Below are 20,872 nucleotides of genomic sequence, written 5' to 3' on the forward strand. Positions count from 1 at the left end.
GATCTGTTGAGAATTTTAGCATCTATGTTCATCCAAGATATGACTGTAGTTCTCTTTCTTTGTTGGGTCTTTACCTGGCTTGGGTATCAATGTGATGTTAGCTTCGTAAAATGATTTGGGGAGAGTTCCATCTTTCTCAACTGCCTGGAATACCTTTGGTAAGATTGGTATAAGCTCCTCTTTAAATGTCTTGTAGAATTCTGCTGGAAAGCCATCTGGTCCAGGGCTTTTTTTTGTAGGTAGTTTTCTTATTAAGTAGTCAATTTCCTTAATTGTTATTGGTCTCTTTAGGGTCTCAATTTCTTCTTGTTTCAACCTAGCTAGGTTGTGTGATGACAGAAAGTCCTCCATTTCCAAAAGGTTTTCAAGTTTGTTTCCATACAAGTGTACATAGTAGTCTCTAATGATCTTTTGTATTTCTTCAGGATCAGATGTGACTTCATCTTTTGTGTTTCTGATTGTGTTTATTTGAACTTTTTTCTGTCTTTTTCTCGGCCAGTCTAGCTAGGTGATCATCGATCTTGTTTATCCTTTTGAAGAACCAACTTTTTGTTTCATTGATTTTTTGTAGTATCTTTTTGTCTTCTATGTCCTGGATTTGGGCTTTTATTTTGGTGATCTGGATTCTTCTGCTGAAATTAGGGTTTTTGTGGTCTTGCTTTTCCAGCTTCCTTAGGTGGCTTGTTAGGCTGTTGATTTGTGATCCTTCCATTTTCTTCATGTGCATTTCTAGGGATATACATTCCCCTCTTACTACAGCTTTCATGGCCTCCCAGAGATTTTGGTAAGATGTTTCTTCATTTTCATTTGTTTCCAGGTATCTTTTAATCTCTGTTTTGATTTCATCATTGACCCAGGAGTTGTTTAACATCATAATGTTTAGTATCCATGTCTTTGTGGGTTTTGGGGGGACCTTGTGGTGTTAATGTTTATTTTTATTCCACTGTGGTCTGAGAAGGTGCATGGTAAAATTTCAGTCCTTTTAAATTTGCTTATGCTTGATTTATGGCCAAGTATGTGGTTGATCTTAGAGTACGTTCCATGTGGTGATGAGTAGAATGTGTATTCTGTGATCTTTGGATGGAGGGGTCTGTAGGTATCAATTGAGTCCATTTGATCAAGAGTGACATTGAGGTTTCGGATCTTGTTGCTGATTTTTTGTCCTGATGATCTGTCTAGGGCTGTGAGTAGGATATTAAAGTCCCCAGCTATGATGGTATTGGAGTCAATATCTTTTTTTAGTTTACCTAGGAGCTGCTTTATAAAAGTTGGTGCTCCTATGTTCAGTGCATATATGTTTAGGATGGCTATTTCTTGTTGATGGATTGAACCTTTTATCATTATGTAGTGGTCTTCTGTATCTTTTTAACTATTTGATAGCTTAATAGGAATTTTGTCTGAGATTAAGATCACAAGTCCTCCTTTCTTTTGTGTTCCATTCGCCTGAAAATTTGTTTCCCATCCTCTTACTTTGAGTCTGTGAGTGTCCTTTCTAGTGTGGTGAGTCTCTTGAAGGCAATAGATTGTTGCCTGGTGATATTTTATCCAATTTGTCATTCTATGTCTTTTCAATGGTGCATTTAGTCCGTTCACATTCAAACTAATTGTTGAAATGTGAGAGTAGATCCCTATCATAATGTTCTTACAGAGTCATTATTCTTCCTGTTTGTGTGTTGTCTTTCTTTTGCTTTTAGAGTTGGATCATGCGTGTTTTTAATCTTTTGCCTGTACTTTTGTGAAGAACGTTGTTGTTCTTTTTTCCTTTTCTTCTGTGTTCAATACTTTCTTAAGTGTTTCTTGTAGAGGTGGTCTGGTGGCAGCATAGGTTCTTAGGGATTGGATATCTGGGAAAGATTTCAATTCTCCCTCACTAATGAAGCTTAGCTTGGCTGGGTAGGTTATTCTTGGTTGAAATTGTTTATCTTTTATAACTTTGAAGATAGGGCTTTAAGCTCTCTTAGCCTGGAGTGTTTCTGTAGATAAATCTGCTGCTATTCTAATTGGTCTTCTCTGGTAGGTAGTCTGACCTTTTTCTCTTGCAGCCTTTAGGATTTTTTCTTTTATAGCTACTTTGTTTAGGTGAATTATTATGTGTCTGGGAGTGGGTCTTCTCATTTGTTGTCTTTCAGGGGTTCTCTGAATCTCTTGTGTTTGAAATTTTTCATCATTGATGAGATGAGAGAAGTTTTCTTGAATGATTTCATGAAATGAAATTTGCTCCAGTGTGGCCTCTGTGTCTCTCTCTGCCTCAGGAAGGCCAATTACTCTTAGGTTTGGTCTCTTGAAGTGATCATTCATCTCTTGACGATTTTGTTCTGTCTTTTTTAGCTTCTTTTGTATGCTTTTATAGTTTGGGTTAGTTCTGTGTTTTGGTCTTCGAGCTCTGAGATTCTTTCTTCTGCTTGGCTAATTCTGCTTTCCATGCTTATTAGTTTATTTATTTCCATCACAGTATTGTTTACGGCTGTTATTTCTGACATTAGCTCCTTCCTATTTTCCTCTTGTCTCTCCTCAATTTTTTAAATTCTCTCTATTAATGTCCTGATGTCTGGGTTTGTTGCACGTGACCAGTCATTCTGGGGGCTCTTCATTGTTTGTGTTCTGGAGTCTGTTTTCTCAGTGTCTGATCTCCCAGGGGTCTATGTGAGACCTATATTCTTCTTTTGGTTTTTCTTCATTTGTGCGGTTTTTTCCCTCTCTACTTTTTCCTTCCCTCCACTTCACTGTCTTCTTTAATTCTGTTATTCATGGGTAGAGGGATTGCTTTTACTTCTGTTTGTTCAATCTCCTATTCTTCTTATGTATGCCCTCTTACTTTGTTCAATTCTGGAGTTGCACTGTAGGTTGAGGGTGATCCTTTATACAGTTTTGAGATTTACTTAAGGGGGGATAGATTTACAAAATCTATCTGCAGGTCCTGGTATCTGCCGACAGGTGTATGGATAATCTGAAACCCACTTCCCACTGCCTTGGAATCTGTCCATGCAGTGGGGCTGTAGGTTACTCCCTGCAATAAAATGAGGTTAGCAGAGGGAAGAGAATGGAGCAGACAGTGGGTTGAAGAGGGGGGTGGAGAGATAGAGGAATAAGGGGGGAAACAAATGTGTGCGAACAAATGGAGAGAGAAACCTATACTGAAACAGATAAAAACAATAGACCACGGCTACAGACTAACCAACTCCCATACAAAAAAAAATTAAAACATACAATGATGCTAACATACAAGCTAACCAACCACCTTATTGGTGTGCTGTTCCTCTATACAAAGTTATGTTTACTGAGAGGAGAAAAGAGAAGAAAAGGAAGAGAGAAAAAAAGGAACAAAACAGTTGGAATAGAATCAAGTCATTAAACTAACAGAACCAATTGAGCACACTCTGAGACTTTTCGTTTAAGTCCAATGTCTTTTCAGCTCTGGTTTCTAGCTGTCTTCTCAAGCTGGTAAATTAGTTCACAGTTAGGGTGAGTTGTCCCTGACCTGCTGTGAAGGACAGTTCAGATCACCCTCCGTTCACCACTCAAATCTGGCCTATGTCTGTTTTTCAAGCTTGTTTTTCCTGTTTCAGTGTTGTTTCCTTGAATTGCCAGCAGGTGGTGCTATCTCAGCTGCTCTCCCCAGAGGGGGTGTAGCCGGACAGGAGTCGGGCAGAGGCTGGAGATGGGAACCTGCCTCAGGGCACATGGGAGGAGACCCGTGGCAGGCAGGATGTCACGGTGGCAGCAGAGTTGGCAGCAATCTCAGCAGATCTTGCCTGCAGGGGCTTCAAGGACTGAAGTCGTGGATTGCCTCAGGCATGGGTGGTGTGATGCCCTATGGCCACCACGGAGGCGTGGCATTTGGTGGCGCGGTGGCTGTTGTGTCTGTGGCTGCAGTGGTTGTCCAGATCGCTCCGATGCCCCACTGGTGGTGATGGCCGAGCTCCGTGTGAAGAGCAGGCTGCTGACGTTGGGATCCACAGCCCCCGGGGAGAGAGCCAGGGACCCTCTGTGTTCTCCTTTGCAGAGGATCTCATAGACCAGGCTGTCCTGTCACCATGTTGCTGGGAGTCCCAACGTCAAATTTCAAGTGGCATCTGATTATCTCTGAGTTTAACCATTTTATCTGGACACATGTTAAAAAATATAAAGAACCAGATTTTATCTTATTTTTAATATTTCCATTTATCTTTTTAACTGTTTTATTTTGTGAGGGTATCTGTTTGACTACTTTTAGTTTTGAATATTGAGTACAGTGATCTCATTATATTTTGAAGATTTAAATAATGTACAAACAATGTTTTAAGTTCTTAATGTGACTATAGTCACTTTTTCTTGTTTGGGATAGTGACACTAAAACATAAAACTTTTTTGTACTTGAATCATATAATTAACTGCCACACATTAATTTTTGCACTCTAACACTTTAACCCAATATAATGAAAATCTTTTATCATTTCTCGAGTATATCGAGCTTTGAGAGAAAAAAAGAAAAAACCTTTATGTTCCTAGAAACATTTAAGGTATGCCCTGTGTAATCTGCAAGGTGGATAATCTGTACTTTGAAAGTAACAGGTTTTCAAGACAAAGGGGGAATATGTCCATTTTTCTTCAGTTTGGAATCTTAGGAATTATTTTCTATTCTTCTCTATTTATTTACTAACATATACTTTTAAATTTTAAGATGGGATCTTGCTATGTAGCCCAGGCTGATCTTGAACTCCTAGGCTCAAGCAATTTTCCCAAAGTGTTGGGTTTACAGGCATGAGCCACCACACCTGACTTATTTTCTATTTTTTTTTTTTGAGTTGGAATCTCATTCTGTCACCCAGACTAGAGTACAGTGGCTGCTCCCGGCCACTGCAGCCTTGACCTGCTGGGTTCCGGCGATTCTTCCTCCTCAGCCTTTCAAGTAGCTGGAACTACAGGTGTGCACTACCATGCCCGGCTAATTTTTTTATTTATTGTAGAGATGAGGTTTCGCTAAGTTGCCCAGGTGGGTTTCGAGCCTGCGGGCTCAGGCAATCCACTCACCTCAGCCTCCTAAATTGTGGGATTACAGGCTGAGCCACCGAGCCTGGCTCTATTTTCTATTTTTAATGAAAATTAACTTTGGAGCATATTTCAAAGTTGATTTTCGAATGAGAAGTTGAGCTGTACATCTAGATGCAGCTGAGAAGTCTGCTCTCACCTGGTGAAAATACTGGGAAATTGCTTAGAAAATTTTAAAATGAAATACTGGTTAACATGGATTCTCCAGAAGGTGGTGAGGTAAAATATAGATAGATGGTGCTTATTAATAAAACAAAAAACAACAGATACTGGTGAGGATGCAGAGAAAAGGGAATGCTTCTACACTGATGGTGGGAATGCAAACTAGTTCTATACAAAACAGTGTGGCATTTGCTAAAAGAACTAGAAGTGGATCTTCCTTATGATCCAGCAATCCCCCTTCTGGAAATATACCTGGAGGAACTTAAATCACTCTACAAAAAAGATACCTGTACACGCATGTTTATTGCAGCAGTATTTACAATAACAAAAACATGGAACCAACCATGCTGCCAATCAAAAGTGGACTGGATAAAAAAAATGTGGTACATATACACAATGGAAAATTACACAGACATAAAGAAGGACAAACATATGGACTTCACAACAACGTGGATGGATTTAGAGTCTATAATACTCAGTGATCCATCACAGAAACAGAAAACAGAGTACCACATATTCTCACTCATAAGCAAACCCTGAACATTCACCATAATACCATAGGAAGGGATTGGATTTATAATAGCTAGAAGCTGCCAGGGAGAGAGGGGGTGCATATAATATTAATAAGGATCCCTGATCTCAAAACAGGCAAAGTGGGGACCAAAGGGAGGCCCAAACTTTACCTGTATATTGACCACTTGTATACCTAATCCTGAATTGCACCCTGCATCTTTAAAATAAAATAGACTTAAAAAATGTAGAGGGTATATGAAAGCATAAAGTGAGAATTGCTTGTATTAGTGCCAATGTTAGATGCTCAAAGTGGCACCCGCAGAAATGGCATCACATCATCATGGCTGTCAAGGCCCTGCCCACCTTCCCACCTCCACCTCCTCCTCTCTCCTCCTCATTGATAATCTTCAGACACAGGAGAATAGTTCAGGCCACTTGTGGCTTGCAGAACCTTTGTGTGTGTGTGTGTGTGTGTGTGTGTGTGTGTGTGTGTGTGTGTGTGTAAAGGTCTTGTCTCCATCATCACGCGGTTGTTTGTTCTCTGGCCTTCAGATCTTGATTTAAACAACCCTCTCACTTCAGTCTTCCTTGAACTCTGTTTCATCCCAATCACTGTATGTCACGTTACCTAGTTGTCACTGTCTGAAATTATCTTCATTTATTTGTGACTTAACATATATTCTGATCCCCTGTCCTCCACCAAGTATGTAAATTACCTGAGGGCAGAGAGACATTTGTGTATTCCTGTATCTTTAGATTACTGGCACATAGTAGGTGTGCAATAAATATCTGTCAAGTAAATGATTAAGTAGATTGAGTTTGGTTAGTTGACTTAAAGGTCACAATTAATCATTTTATTTATTTAACTTAGTAAACATTAAACCTGGTTATAGGGCAGGATTTCCTCAAGTCCCCAAATCTTTTAAATAACTGCCTTAAAATATAATAATGTAGTTTTTTCCATACTTCTTTTAGACATTTTATATAACGCTATATATATGTATGTATATGTGTGTGTGTGTATAATATCTGCATATATATAAAATTTCTAAATAGAACTAATTTTGCATGAAAGAGTAGGTTGTTTTAACTTGTAAACTTGACGCAAGAAGCTATGCACTTTACATACTTTTGTCTATTGAGAGATTTGAACTGATATTTAAGTGGAAATGACTTTGAAGAGGAGATTGTAGAAGGGGGCCCAATATTCTTCATAAAAATTATATGCCTGTGTCAATAAGGTGAGCACCTGAGTTTGAGAATGGCTTAGTGTCTGGTTAAGAATGATCACAGAGCCTTATAGCTCATTATTCAGAGCAAACAGAACTTCTGATGATAGTATTTTCAAGGAGATGAACTGCCTAACTTGTACCTTGGTAGTCACAGATGGCAGCTTTGCAGGGCAATAGGACACAATTAATTATAGAGAGGTTTTAAGTGGTAGTTTGTGGTTTGACACTTTAAGACATTTGATGCTTGGAAGATAGTAATTTATCTGTAGATATTTGTACATAGTTATTTTCTTCCAATGTTGTTTGTATTCCATTAAAGCTTTACTTATTTTCTGAGAAGTTTTAAAATTTCAATAAAAAAATTTAGTAAATTCTACTCTGGGCTTTAAAAAATTATTTCAGATATGATTAACAAGAAATTTTTAGAGAAAGCACCTCTTTTCATGTTTAGATGTGATTTTTATTTTCTTTTATTTTTTTCAAGAATGCATCAAATCTTATGAAAATGCTTTCCAAATGATTTCTTTTAATGCTGTGTACTGCATTCATTATATATCATTATATTGCCAGTAAAATAATAAGTACTAAGTACTGTGAATAATTCAAGGAATAAGGCTCCTTGTAAACGGATGGTTTGGGGAATAATTGCACAGTTTTTATATTCAAGGGCCATATTTAGTTAAGTAATGTAAGAATATAAAAATACTGTCTAATTTTTTTCATAACATTTCAGGGCATTGTTGCAACCATAAAGAAAAAAGAATATAATTTTTTAGATCAGCGGAAAATGGATTTTGACCAAGATTATGAAGAGTTTTGCAAGCAGACTCATGACCTTCATGTAGGTTGTATAATAAAATTGCTGTTGACAGTCTTGTGTTTATTTTTTTTCTTTCTGTATAATGCTGTTAATCATTACCCATTCTGAAGGTAGAGGTGTCTTCATCATGGAGGTGACCGATGGCAACCTCAGCCTGCGTTTTGTGATTTCAGATTAATAATTGAGGGCTCCTTTTCATAGATTAAAGGGTCATAAATATAGCTCTAGATAATGATCTGTAATCAGATTTCTACATGCTTCCATTTAAATTCTTAGAAGGTTAACATTTATCTTCTGTGGAAACATTGAGGCATGATTAGAACATAGACATTTATTTCCATTTGTCTTGTTAGTGATGATTAAGAACAGAGGTAGCTTAAGCTAATGGTTAGCGATATCTGGCAGATTGAAAGACAGGACTGCAGCTGGCCTCAGAAATGGTGCTAGCAGGACTGACTCAGCTCCTGGATCCCACTTGCTTTCACAACCCCTTTCTATCTTTCTTCTTTCCACACTCACCATAGACCAGCCATCCTGACTTTCAGCCACCATGAGCAGAGTCTAACCCTTATCTGGTTCTGAGAGCCTATCGCAGGACCAGCTCAGTTCTGGATTCCTGGGAAAGGGGTTGGGCTGGCCGGTTCTGGTGGAGTGCCTAGCCCCGGACTTCTCGACTGTGTGACCATGTGGTCAGTGAGGGTGGGATGAGATCCAATGGGGTGGTTGGGAATGTTTATTATCAGAGAAGTGGAGTCAGGGACAACCCGACATGTGTCTACTGTAATGGATATGCAGGCTTCTTTTCAACTCAGAAAGATGAAAACTACATCTTCCTGATTATAAAAAGAAGGTGACCATTCTGTCACTTTTTTTCTGAGAGTTTTTGTTTGAATTAAATGTGTACACCTCAAGAGGCAAAATAATTTTTGGATTAGTAAGTTTAGCATTAGAAGGAATTGTGTTAAAGCTAGCTAATTCTATGTGCCAGGCACCATTCTAAGCACTTTACATGTGTTAATTCATTTAATAATTATGATCATCCTATAAAGTGGGTGCTGTTATTACTCCTATTTTGCAGAGGAGGAAACGAGGGCTCAGGGAGTGTAAGTGGCCCAAAGTTACAGAGACATACGTGGTGAAGCTGTGGCTAAACCCAGACAGTTTGGCTTTAGAATTCAAGTTTTTGACCATGATGCTATACAACAGGTTTCCTTTGATAGGAAGAAAAAGTACCTATAATAATTTAAATAATGACCTCTTTGGGGAACTGGTTCAGACACAAGGATGATGGATCTTGATCTCTTTTGGTTGGAAATTAATGGAGAGTGGCAGATTCTGATTTTATGCTTCATGCAGTGTCCATTTGTCAAGTCTTTGTGTTTCTGCAGTGGTTTTCCATCACTTGATACTTTAGTAGCTTGTATGTGGTATGTAGTTAGATGATGAGGACCTTGAAAGCAGGGATTGTGTTTTATTTCTATTTGTTAATAAGAAGATGCAGATTTATTACAATGAAATAAGCATCTGCCATATAGCAGTTATGTATTCTTCTGTGCTGTGGGTTATGAAAACAGAAATAAATCAAGCAGATTTGCCTTCGAAGCAAATCACAGTCACAGTCTAACAGAAGGCAGACAGTGATCGTATTAAAATGTAAGGACATCCCTAAGAACAGAGTAATAAAAATATTCCTAAGAAAAGGGCAAATGGGAGCTACAATGACCAGTTAAAAAAGCATAATATTCTGAAAGTATGCCAGAGATTAAGGACTCAAAGATAAAAAAGACATAGTCCAAGTCCTACAGAAACTTAATAGAGAGAACTGATCTGCAAAATGTTGCATAGAATCTGATCGTTGCTACAATCTGTAAAATAGGATATTAACCTAGGAAAAAATAATTCCATGCTTCTACTTGGCTGGGATTAGGGAAGGCTTCAGGGAAGAGGTTATGCTTGATGCTAGGAAGATGTTTGTGTTTTACAGGTAAACCGAGTGGGAATGAATGGCGTTGTGAGACCTTTTCAAGTCTGTGTCCACATATAGTAATGAGAATCCCATTTTCAAATGCTCTACAGCCTGGTTTTTAAGTGTTCACTATGGCTACAGTGGTCGTCCCTTATCTGTGGTTTCGCTTTCCACCGTTTCAGTTACCTGTGGTCAATGTGGTCTGAAGATAGATGAGTACAGTACAATAAGATATTTGGGGGAGAGGAAACCACATTCACACAACTTTTATTACAGCATATTCTGTTAATTGTCCTATTTTATTATTAATTATTTTTGTTAATGTCTTACTGTGCCTAATTTATATATTAAACTTTATTATAGGCACGAACATTTAGAAAATAAAACATGGCATATATAGGGTTCAGGCCATACGTAGTTTCAGACATCGATTGGGAGGGTCTTGGAACATATTTCTCTTGGATAACAGGGGACTATTGTATTAGTTTCCATTGCCAACTTTTTTTTCTTTTAAATTCAACACTTTTATTAATCTTGCTTTTCATTTCAAAAATGGTCCACTTTGGTCTTTGGTTTGCTGACGAGTTTTCCTTTGACTCTCTCTCTCTCTTTTTCTCTGTTTTAAGACAAGAGTCTCCGTCACCCAGGATGGAGTGCTATCATGGCTTAGCAGTCTCAGACTCCTGGGCTCAAGCAATCCTCCCACCTCAGCCTCCAAAAGTGCTGGGATTATAGGCATGACCACCATGTCTAGCCTCTTTTGACTTTTTTTTGAGTTGGAGTCTCACTGTGTATCCCCCAGGATGGAGTGCAGTGGCATGCTCACGACCACTGCAACCTTGACCTGCTGGGTTCAGGTGATCCTTCCACCTCAGCCTTCCAAATAGCTGGAACTACAGATGCATGACACCACCTTTGACTTCTTTATCCCTTTCTCTACTCTCTTTGTCTTAACTAACCATTCTACATACTCTCCTTTGAATACTCACCCACCCTCATGATTCCAGTCCTTGTCTCTATAAAACTGGAGCAAAAGTACTCACCTTCTCAAGACTCTGGGTGGAGTGAATGAGTCTTGGAAACAAGCAATGGAACGACTCAGTAACTATGGGGTCTCAAGTGAAAGACTTGAGGTGAGGGAATCTACAAACAGTTTGGATCTAGACTGTGTCCAAGGCTCCACTATCAAGGGGATCAGAACCTAGAATCCTGTCCAGGTTTAGTGTTTGTACTGGTACTAACAGGTCAGAGAAGGTGGTGTGTTGGAACCAGGTGGACTGTTGGAATTCTGGAAACATGCTGATCCCAGTGGGTCAAGAAGGCACTATTTTAGTAAAGCATGGGCTGTTGAGGTGGCAAGCTGAGTTAAAGGAAAACTAAGTAGGAGCTAAGACCTCAGAACTAACAGAAGATTAATATGAAAATTCTAGTCCGTGCTTGGTGACTCAACCTGAAATCCCATGCTTTGGGAGGCTGAGGTGAGTGAATTGCCTGAGCCCGCGGGTTCGAGACCCGCCTGGGCAACTTGGCGAGACCTCGTCTCTACAATAAATAAAAAAAAAATAAGCTGGGTGTGGCAGTGCATGCCTGAGGTTCCAGCTACTTGCAAGGCTGAGATGGAAGGATCGCTGGAGCCCAGCAGGTCAAAGCTGCGGTGGCTGGGAGTGGCCACTGCACTCCAGTCAGGGCGGCAGAGTGAGACTCCAACTCAAACAAAAAAAAGAAAATTCTATAGCCCAATCCCCAAAACACTGTAAGAATGAGCCTAAGTCTCACAGATGAAAGAAAACTAATTTTAAAGTCATGGATGTTCACAGAGAGTTCATCCTAGGCTCTTGTGAAGTCTAGGCTAGGAAGACAAGGAAAACCAGACACAAGTGTTAGGGTTCAGTAGGGATTTGTTGGTGTCTGAAGGAGAGGGAAGCAGCAGAAGGATGATATATGCTCTATCTCTGCAGTTTTTTTTTTTTTTTGAGTTGGAGTCTCACTCTGTCACCCAGACTGGAGTGCAGTGGCCGCTGCCGGCCACCGCAGCCTCTACCTGCCGGGCTCCAGCGATCCTTCCGCCTCAGCCTTCCGAGTAGCTGGAATTACAGGCATGCGCTACCACACCCGGCTAATTTTTTGATTTATTGTAGAGGTGAAGTCTCGCTGCCCAGACGGGTCTCGAACCCGTGGTCTCAGGCAATCCACTCACCTCAGCCTCCCAAAGGCGCGGGATTACAGGCTGAGCCACTGAGCCCGGCTCATCTCTGCAGTTTTATACATAGAGATCTTTTATGTAATGAAAACATTTAGATGTTTATGTAGGTAAGTTAACTACTGTTCGTTTAGTGCTGGAAAATTTCTTGATCCTGGGATGTGGTCTTTGCAGAAAAAATAGCATCTTTTAAAACATATATACATACTTTCAGTAGAAGTAGTGGGAGGTATTGAGGGCAAGGACATATTGTAACACACTTCACCTTTGGAATTTTGCTGAGTGGGGCAAGGAGATTTTCAGCTTATCAGATAGCTCCTTATCCTTCACAGGTAGAATTTCCTGTGGTGGCCTGGATATTGGCCACTGGTTGTCTAGCCAAATTACTTCTGTCCTAACATTGTCTAAAACTAAGCCTATTTAGTTACTGATTCTTACTGTATATTAAACTAGTTTCCCCATTTTAATACTACACCAACTAACGTGTCTCTTTAATGTGACTCTTTGCCAAGAGTCAAACCGTGCCTGCCCATTTACTGGATATTTTGGTACTACAGTGGTAGGGTTGGGCAGTTGTGAACAAGATCTATGCCTCACAAAACTGACAGAGCAAGTATGGGAATTCTGTTGTAGGGTGTCTTTTTTTTTTTCTTTCCTATTCATGGCTCTTGGCAGATGTCTCTGCAGCTTCCTCAACTTGTGAGCCGTCACATAATTCCTTTTGCATGCATTGGGCAGCACGTCAAGGATCATGGTTTTCTGCAGGATCTGTTGAGAGTGTCAGAACGCCACAGCTCCTCTCCCTACATTGTGATAAAGCCTCAGTGCCCACTCCCCAAGCCCTGTGTCTGCCCAGGAATCACGGAGCCTGTCATAGTGCCAACTTGATGACTGCTCTGTGCCTCTTTTTTCCCGGCTTCTTGGCATTTGTCTTTCTCTTAAGTGCATTGTTTTCTGTTATATTTTGTCCCATTTTATATGTGTGTGTAAAGAATGGGCAGCTCTTTTATCTTTGCAAAATAAGAAAATTCCAAATTCAAATTCATTGTTCTTAATCAGATTTTATTTTATTTTAGAATGAGTTGCAGAAGTTCATGGATGTTACATTTGAAAAGATTCAAAACACAAATCAAGCTCTAAATATGTTAAAGAAATTTGAAAGGTAAAAATTTAAAATAATTTTTCACATTCCATTTTTAAAAATTGGGGTAATATGAATACAGCTTAGTTTTACCTGTTATTGTTACTATTATTATTTCTTATTCTAGTGGAAAGAAAAATGTCTTGACAATCTGAGTCACAAGGTCACCATTTTTATGTTCTTCAGAGGATTAAGATAATTAATTCTTTTTAAGGATTAAGGATTAATTTTATTTCTGCTAATGGAGAATGCTCTTAGCTTTGAAGTACTTTGTGGCTGCCTATAGTAATATTTCCAAATGTTAAAGTAATTTGAAAAAATGCTTCTTAGGTGATAACGCTTTCTATATTTTAAGGATGGATACGGTTTTGATTCTTTAATATGTCGCAAAATATCTAATTCTTTTTCCATTAGCATTTGTTTTAATGGAAATATTAATAAATAAGATGACTGGCTATCTTCCCATTAATTTAAGCTTTTTTCCCTTCTTTAAAAATCAGATTAAATATACCGAATCTTGATATTGATGACAAATACCGACTTGTCCTTGAGAACTATGGAGCTGACATTGATATGATTTCAAAGCTTTATACGAAGCAGAAATATGATCCTCCTTTGGCTCGAGACCAGCCTCCCATAGCTGGGAAGATTCTGTGGGCCCGCCAACTTTTCCACAGGATTCAGCAACCTATGCGGCTCTTCCAGGAGCACCCAACTGTTCTAGGCACCGCTGAAGCCAAGCCTGTAATTCGCAGTTACAACAGGATGGCCCGGGTCCTCCTGGAATTTGAGGTCCTCTTCCACAGGGCATGGCTTCGGCAAGTGAGTTTCTAAATGTATACTCTTCTAGAGATCGTCGTTGTTGGAATGGTGGGAACCTCTCCTCTAGCTCCTGACAGTATTATTCCTGTAGAAAGTTGGATTTGCAGGTATTTTGAAAGACAGTTTGACTGAATCTAAGTAATTAGTCAGAGTGTCATATGTCCTTGAAGAAAACTAATGATCAATTTTGAAAAAAAATTATAATCCAGATAACAGAAACTTATTTTTATTTAATTTACAAACTCCCTAAGAGAGAAGATTTTGTTTGTTTCCTCTACTCTGTTGGCTAGGATGTTTTTCTTTATAAAAGTCAGATCCTGAATGTGTCAATAAATAACAGTATGTCTGTTAAACAGATCTTGCATTTTCTTTGGTTGTACTACTGGTCAATCATGTCATATCCTACCAATACTTGTATTTCTTTATAGATTGGCAAGATGTGATGTGTCTGTAACTATGTTCATTGCTTTGCTAGATAACTGAAAACTGTTTAGTAGGTTTTATGAACTTTTTATTAGAAAAAAGTAATTGAGTAGGCATAAAGGTGTCAGGGAGTTAAATAGCTTTTGGGAAGTCACTGTTATTACAGTGTACACTTATTTGTCAGTTTGAGAGTCTTGGCAACATTTTTTACTGAATTGATGGGGCAACATAACCACCAAGAATTTGAAGGCTATTTTCTGAGAGTGAATTTAGGAGAAGAGTGAATGAATTTATTACCTTTAATTTAGGAAGTTCAAATCCATGGAAGAACACTTAATGATCCTCATTCCAAGAAATGTTTCGAATAGTAATTTCTAGTAGTAATAATGTTGCTTTCTTCCCACAGACTGAAGAAATTCACAAAGGTCTTGAGGCTTCCTTATTGGTGAAGGCTCCAGGCACAGGGGAATTGTTCGTAAACTTTGATCCTCAGATATTAACTTTATTTAGAGAAACAGAGTGCATGTCACAGATGGGTCTGGAAGTCTCACCATTTGCAGCTGCTCTCTTCCAGAAGCGAGATAGATACAAAAAGAACTTCAGTAACATGAAGGTATACAACTTTTATGTTGTCCTTTTCCTGGCTAACTCTAGAATGTAAGATTTAAAAAAAAAATATGGTGGCATGTCACTTTCAAGGAGCTGAAAGAGGCCAGAATGACTGGAGTGGAGGGAGTGAGGGGACAGTCCATGGAATGAGGGTGTAGTTGGCAGGGGCCAAGCCATCACAATCTTGTAGGTCAAGATTAGAAGCTTGGGTTTTATTTTGGGTGTACCAGGAAACAATTGGAGGGTTTTGAACTGGAGAAGAAAAGGCATGTTGATCTTTTTTTTCCCCCAATAAAACCTTCTCTTGCTGCTGGGTGGAAAATGGATGTTAAGGGGGACAAGAGTGTCAGTTTGTGGATTTTTGCACTGGTTCAAGATGGAGATGATAGTGGCTTGAACTAAGATGACAGCAGAGTCAACCAGAGAATTTAGAGAGTTATGTCAGCAGGTGGGTTATGAGAGACTACAGAGATAATTGCTGGTTTTTAAAAAAATTTATTTTATTTTAAAGGTGTGGAGTACAATTCAGGATTAGGTTTAAGAGTGGCCATTGTGCAGGTGAAGTTTGGGCCTGCCTTGGTTCCCACTTTGCCTGGTTTGAGATCAGGGACCTTTATTAATGTTATGTGCCTTTCTCTTTCCCTCCCTCCCCTGGCAGTTTCTGGCTACTACTGATACCTTGCTTATAGTCTTACGGTAAATGTTCAGAGTCTGCTTATGAGTGAGAATGTATGGTACTCAGTTCTTTGTTTCTGTGATAGATCACTGAGTATGATAGACTCTAAATCCATCCAAGTTGTTGCAAAGCCCATCATTTTGCAATTGTGGTGTTTTGGATATGAGCAGCCGAATGAATTGAAGTAGGGCTATCATGTAGTGCTGTGTAGGCTGTATTCTGCATAACTTGCAAGGTAATGTGCAGGGTCCCTGACTGTAAGTTCTACTTACAGAAATGGCAAAGACTGGAAATAGTTATTTTGGTGGGGGCAGGGGGAGTGAGGAGGGAATCCATAGTTTTCATGTTAAGTACAAGATAGATAGGTTTTAGTCATCTGAGTGGAGATGATATCCATGCAGTTGGATATGTAAGCCTGGAATTCAGTGGAGAAAAAGGTGAAAGTATACTTTGGAGAGTCATCAGAGTATAGTTGCTGTTTAATGTAATTGCTCTGGATGAGATCTTAGGGAAAGAATATAGACAAGAGAAAAGTAGAGTGCCATGGGACCAAATTTTGGGTTGCTCAAATATTAACTGGTCTAGCAAAAGAGGACGGGTGTGCAAATAAAACTAAGATTTGGCCTTTGAGATGGGAGGAAACCAAATATCCACGAAACCAAGAGTAAGAAAAGCCTAATGGGGGAGGAACTGATTACCAATAACAAATTCTGTTGCCCAGGGGATAAGGAAGATGAGGTTAGAGTTGCAGCCATGATCTTTGACAACATGGAAACTGTTGTTAAATTTTCATAGTGGTTAACATCATATAATAATACTAATGCATGAATTTGTATATTTTAAGACATTTTCATGCTTATTATTTCATCTGATATTTTCTACCGTCATGTTAGGTAAGTGGGACATAATACTATTATTTTATTTTACAGACGACAAAACTGTGGCTCAGAGAAATTAAATCAGGGTCTCATAACTAGTAAGTGGTAATAGTAACACCAGATTCCAGACTTGTAGTCTACTATTTTCCCACCGCTTTATGCTATAGTAAAAAGTTAATCTTGGCAATGGGCAGACATTTCTCAAATGCAGACTCATAACATACAAGTTACCATTTTGGGATTTCCTTCTAGACTCTTCTGGCTTATTATAAAAAGTACTTAGTCAATCTATGTATTTATAAAGAAAATCATATTCTTACTAAGAAATAATTGTATTTGTATGAAGTTAAAAATAATTGTATAAAGTTACTGATGATAATTTTAAGCACAGAGTTGTTGTTTCAGTTGTTTGTTGTAGATAATAAACACCCCTTAAAATGTACAGGCTTACATTTTATTGTACGTCATGGCCTACCATTGCATTATGTGTTATGGCTTTATGGGTAAAGAATTTGAGTAGGTTTGGCTAGGTGATTCTTCTGTTCTATGTATCATTGATAAACTTCATTTAGTGATGTTTAGCTGGCAGATGTTTGATCTGGAAGGTTCAAGATGGCCTCTTCTCATGTCTGGTTCTTTAATGGGGAGACTGGAAGGTAACTCAGCTGGGACTAAGGACTGCAGCCTCTGTACTTACCTTCTCAGACTGGTAGAATTTCGTATATGGCAACTCAGGGTTATAAGAACAAATGCTACAGTGAACAAGAAAGAAGCCGTATGGCCTTTATGACAACTGGTGCCTCACAGCATCACTTGTGTTGATGGGCTCCGTGAGGCCCCTGCCCCCCAGATTCAAAAGAAGTGGACATGGTCTCCACTCCCTGGGGAGGGTCAAAGACTGTTTTAAAACCACCACCATTGTAAATGGAAGTTCAAGGAAGTAAATTATCGTATGGTTGCCATTTGTTATCTTGGAGATTGAGTCTTAAAGGTTTCCGTTCAACATTGAATTGTTGGTCAAAGCAGATCTGTTGTTAAGTTTGGGGACCACTCGAAATGTTTCAGAGTTGTTGTGCTGAATATTTAGCAGAGTTTTCAGGCTTCTACAGATTGCCAAAGGAGCTGAGGATTCGTTTTCATCATTGATTCCTTGGAAGGCAGTTGAAACCAGAAAGAGATGAGCTAGCACAGGTTAAGAGTATGGGTACAGATCCCGAAGTCACTTTGATCTGGATTCAAACCATTCTCTTTGGGTAAATGACTTTGCCTACTAAGACTGGGTTTCTCTTTCATAAAAGAGATGAATTTTGCCTTCTGGGGTTAAAGGATTAAAGGTGGAAGTAGAATGTCTGTTGGAGGCAGGTTCTAAGAACTGCTTGCAGATAGAATGAGTGATCGACATTGGAAAAAAAGGTAAGCTGTGGCTACAAGCTTCAGGAAATGTATAAGTAGCTGCTATTAGAACATCAAATTTAGACTTATCTAAAGTGGTTTTTATGGAAATTGAAAGGATATTATAGAAATTGAGAAAAAGTATTATATGAAGAAAGGATTATGAACTCCACTTGGGAGATAGTGGGTTGAACAAAATTCTCAAAGCTCTTTAGGGCTTCTTACTTCCTTACGGCAGGTTTCTCTGAATCATTAATATTAATTGTGACTGTCCAAGTAGGGAGATACTGTATGCTGCATTTTCAAAATTTATCCATCAAAAGGCCATTTTTCTTACAGAATCTCTTGGGCCTAGTATGCCAAGGAATAAACTTTATTTTTTATTTTTTTGAGTTGGAGTCTCATTCTGTCGCCCAGACTAGAATGCAATGGCCACTCCCGGCCACTGCAGTCTCGACCTGCTGGGCTCTGGCAATCCTTTCACCTCAGCCTTCCAAGTAACTGGAACTACAGGCGTGCGCTGCCACACTCGGCTAATTTTTTGATTTACTGTAGAGATGAGGTCTCACCAAGTTGCCCAGGTGGGTCTTGAACACACGGGCTCAGGCAATCCACTCACCTCAGCCTCCCAAGGCGTGGGATTACAGGCTGAGCCACTGAGCCCGACTGGAAAACCTTTAAAAAACAGTGCTTTCACATCAAGGTGACACCTACATGAATATAGATGGGCTTAGTACCAACTGTAATTGAGCAGTACATTATAATTAATAATTATTAATACTGACATGGTAACAGAATACTGACACTGTTTGACATTATATAGGTAAATTTCAATGGAGGTTAAGAATCCATAAATTTCCTTCTGATAACAACTAATTGATTAATTAGAGAAATATTGATTGATTATCCTCCTGTGTGCCAGGTACTGTTTCAGACATATTGAACAAAGTGGACAAAATTCTTGTTCTTGTAGAACTCATATTTTGGTTGAGTAGGACAGAAAATAAGCAGCGGACAATGTAAATAGGTAAATTATATAGTCTATTATAATAAACTGATAGTCGCTATAGAAAAAATAGGGGGATAGAGTGTGTGGGTGGTTTTGGTGGTGGTTTATAATTTTAAGTAGGTAGTTAGAATGGGCCTAATTGGGATGGTAACATTTGAGTAATCATCTGAAGGAGGTGTAAAGACCCTGAGGCTAAGAACAAGCAAGGAAGACAGTAGGGCAGGCACAGGTAAGGGGGAAAAGAGTAGGTGGAGATGAGACTAGAGAAGTAATGGAACAAAATCAGGTAGGTCTTTGTAGACCAAGGGCTTATGCAAGTTTTTTGTGTAAAGACTTCTAGTCCTGAATTAGATGAGAGGACATTAGCTATATGAGCAGAGGAGTGACATGATACGATTTAATATTTTGAAAGAATCACTTCTGCTGCTAAATTGAGCCTAGTCTTATGGAGGGATGGGTGAACACAAGGAGACAATGGTGGACCATTCCAGTAATTCAGGTGAGAGTCAGTGATGGTGGTAACAGTGGTATGGCAAGCAAGTCAGATATAGAATCTTTTTTGAGTACCGAGCAAACAGACTATCTTGATGAATTGCTTGTGTATGTGTGAGAGAAAATGAGAAGTCAAGGATGACTTTGAGCTTTGGCCTGCAGGTGGGAACAAATGGAGTCACTATCAGCTGAGTTGTAGAATGCTGTGGGCAGAGAAAGTTTTGGGAAGAACATTCTTTCAGTTTAGGATGTGTTAAGTTTGAAATATCCAAGTGAAGATAGTGAGTAGCCTGTTGTCATATATGAATCTAGACTTCAGGAGTGAGATTTGGGCTAGAGATGAAAATTTGTTTGTTCATTGAACCAACTTTGCTCCCCATCGAAAGAAGACTGGATTAGAAAAAAAGTGGTAGATATACATGATGGACTATTACGTAGTCATAAAGAAGGACAAAATTATGAAATTTGCAGCAACTTGGATGAATTTAGAGTCAATTATACTCAGTGATCTATCACAGAAACAAGGAACAGAGTACCATATGCTGTCAGTCATAAGTGTACCTTGAACAATGATCACAATACTATAGGAAAGGGATTGGCAGTTGAGAGAAACCACTGGGGGAGGGAGGGGCACACCTCATCAACAAGGGTACCTGCATAATGAACATTTGTATACCTAACCCTGAATTGTACACCACATATTTAAAAAAAAAAAGAAAATTTATTTGTCTCGACATATGGGTGATCTCCAAAGCCGTGACACTTGTTGAAATCAGCATTGGCTCCTGATTCTCTCTATGTGTGCTTTGAGTCTTGCCTCAAGTCTTGGCTTAAAATTCATTAGGGTTAGGGTTAGGGTTAGGTAGACTTCTGGTGGTCCAGATGCTTTGCATGATGCAAGTGATCTGAAAGAGGTGCCCAGAGGATCACGATGCACATCGTACTAGTGTATAAAGTTGAACGATGGAGTCTAGTGAGTGCACAGGCTATGGTACCATTACTATGACCTTACATAGTTTAAAACAATTACTTGTTTCAGCTTTTCTCCTTTTCAGTCTGCATGGGAGGTGAGAACCTCTTACTTCTCTTTATCTTCAATTGCATTTTATTGGATTAGTAGTTTGTAATTATGGAGAGAGTTCTCGCCTTATTTTATTTTATTGTAGAGATGTGGGGTACAATTTCGGATTAGCTACACATGTAGACTGCATGCAGGTTAAGTTTCAACCTCCACCTGGTCCTCACTTCCCCTGGTTTAGGACCTGGTATCCTCTGTGTTGTTATGTGCCTCCCCCCCGCCCCCATCTTCTTTTCTTCTATTGCTTTGGCTACTCTATCTGCCAGGCTATTAGAGCCTTGTAAGTTAGCCCTGAATTAATCACTTTCTATAAGAATAAGGTATTAGTTTACTTTATTTTATTTATTTATTTATTGATTTGAGTTGGAGTCTCATTCTGTCGCCCAGACTGGAGTGCAGTGGCCGCTCCCGGCCACCGCAGCCTCACCTGG

The 20,872-nt window shown here is 39.1% G+C and overlaps 1 protein-coding gene across 1 annotated transcript in view; it reads left to right on the forward strand.

The window, feature by feature from the left end:
- Positions 1 to 20,872, forward strand: part of DNAH5 (dynein axonemal heavy chain 5) — a gene marked incomplete at its 5' end in the record, with an annotated part of 277,065 nt that overhangs the window by 24,937 nt on the left and 231,256 nt on the right. Inside the window, 4 exons of the mRNA XM_008059081.1 lie at positions 7,669 to 7,776; positions 12,998 to 13,083; positions 13,563 to 13,884; positions 14,714 to 14,920. Of these exons, the coding sequence (XP_008057272.2) occupies positions 7,669 to 7,776; positions 12,998 to 13,083; positions 13,563 to 13,884; positions 14,714 to 14,920 (723 nt within the window). The remainder of the gene's footprint in view (positions 1 to 7,668; positions 7,777 to 12,997; positions 13,084 to 13,562; positions 13,885 to 14,713; positions 14,921 to 20,872) is intronic.

Source organism: Carlito syrichta, unplaced genomic scaffold, assembly GCF_000164805.1.
Source record: "Carlito syrichta isolate Samal-C Ts95f unplaced genomic scaffold, Tarsius_syrichta-2.0.1 Scaffold303700, whole genome shotgun sequence".
Lineage (NCBI taxonomy): Eukaryota > Metazoa > Chordata > Mammalia > Primates > Tarsiidae > Carlito > Carlito syrichta.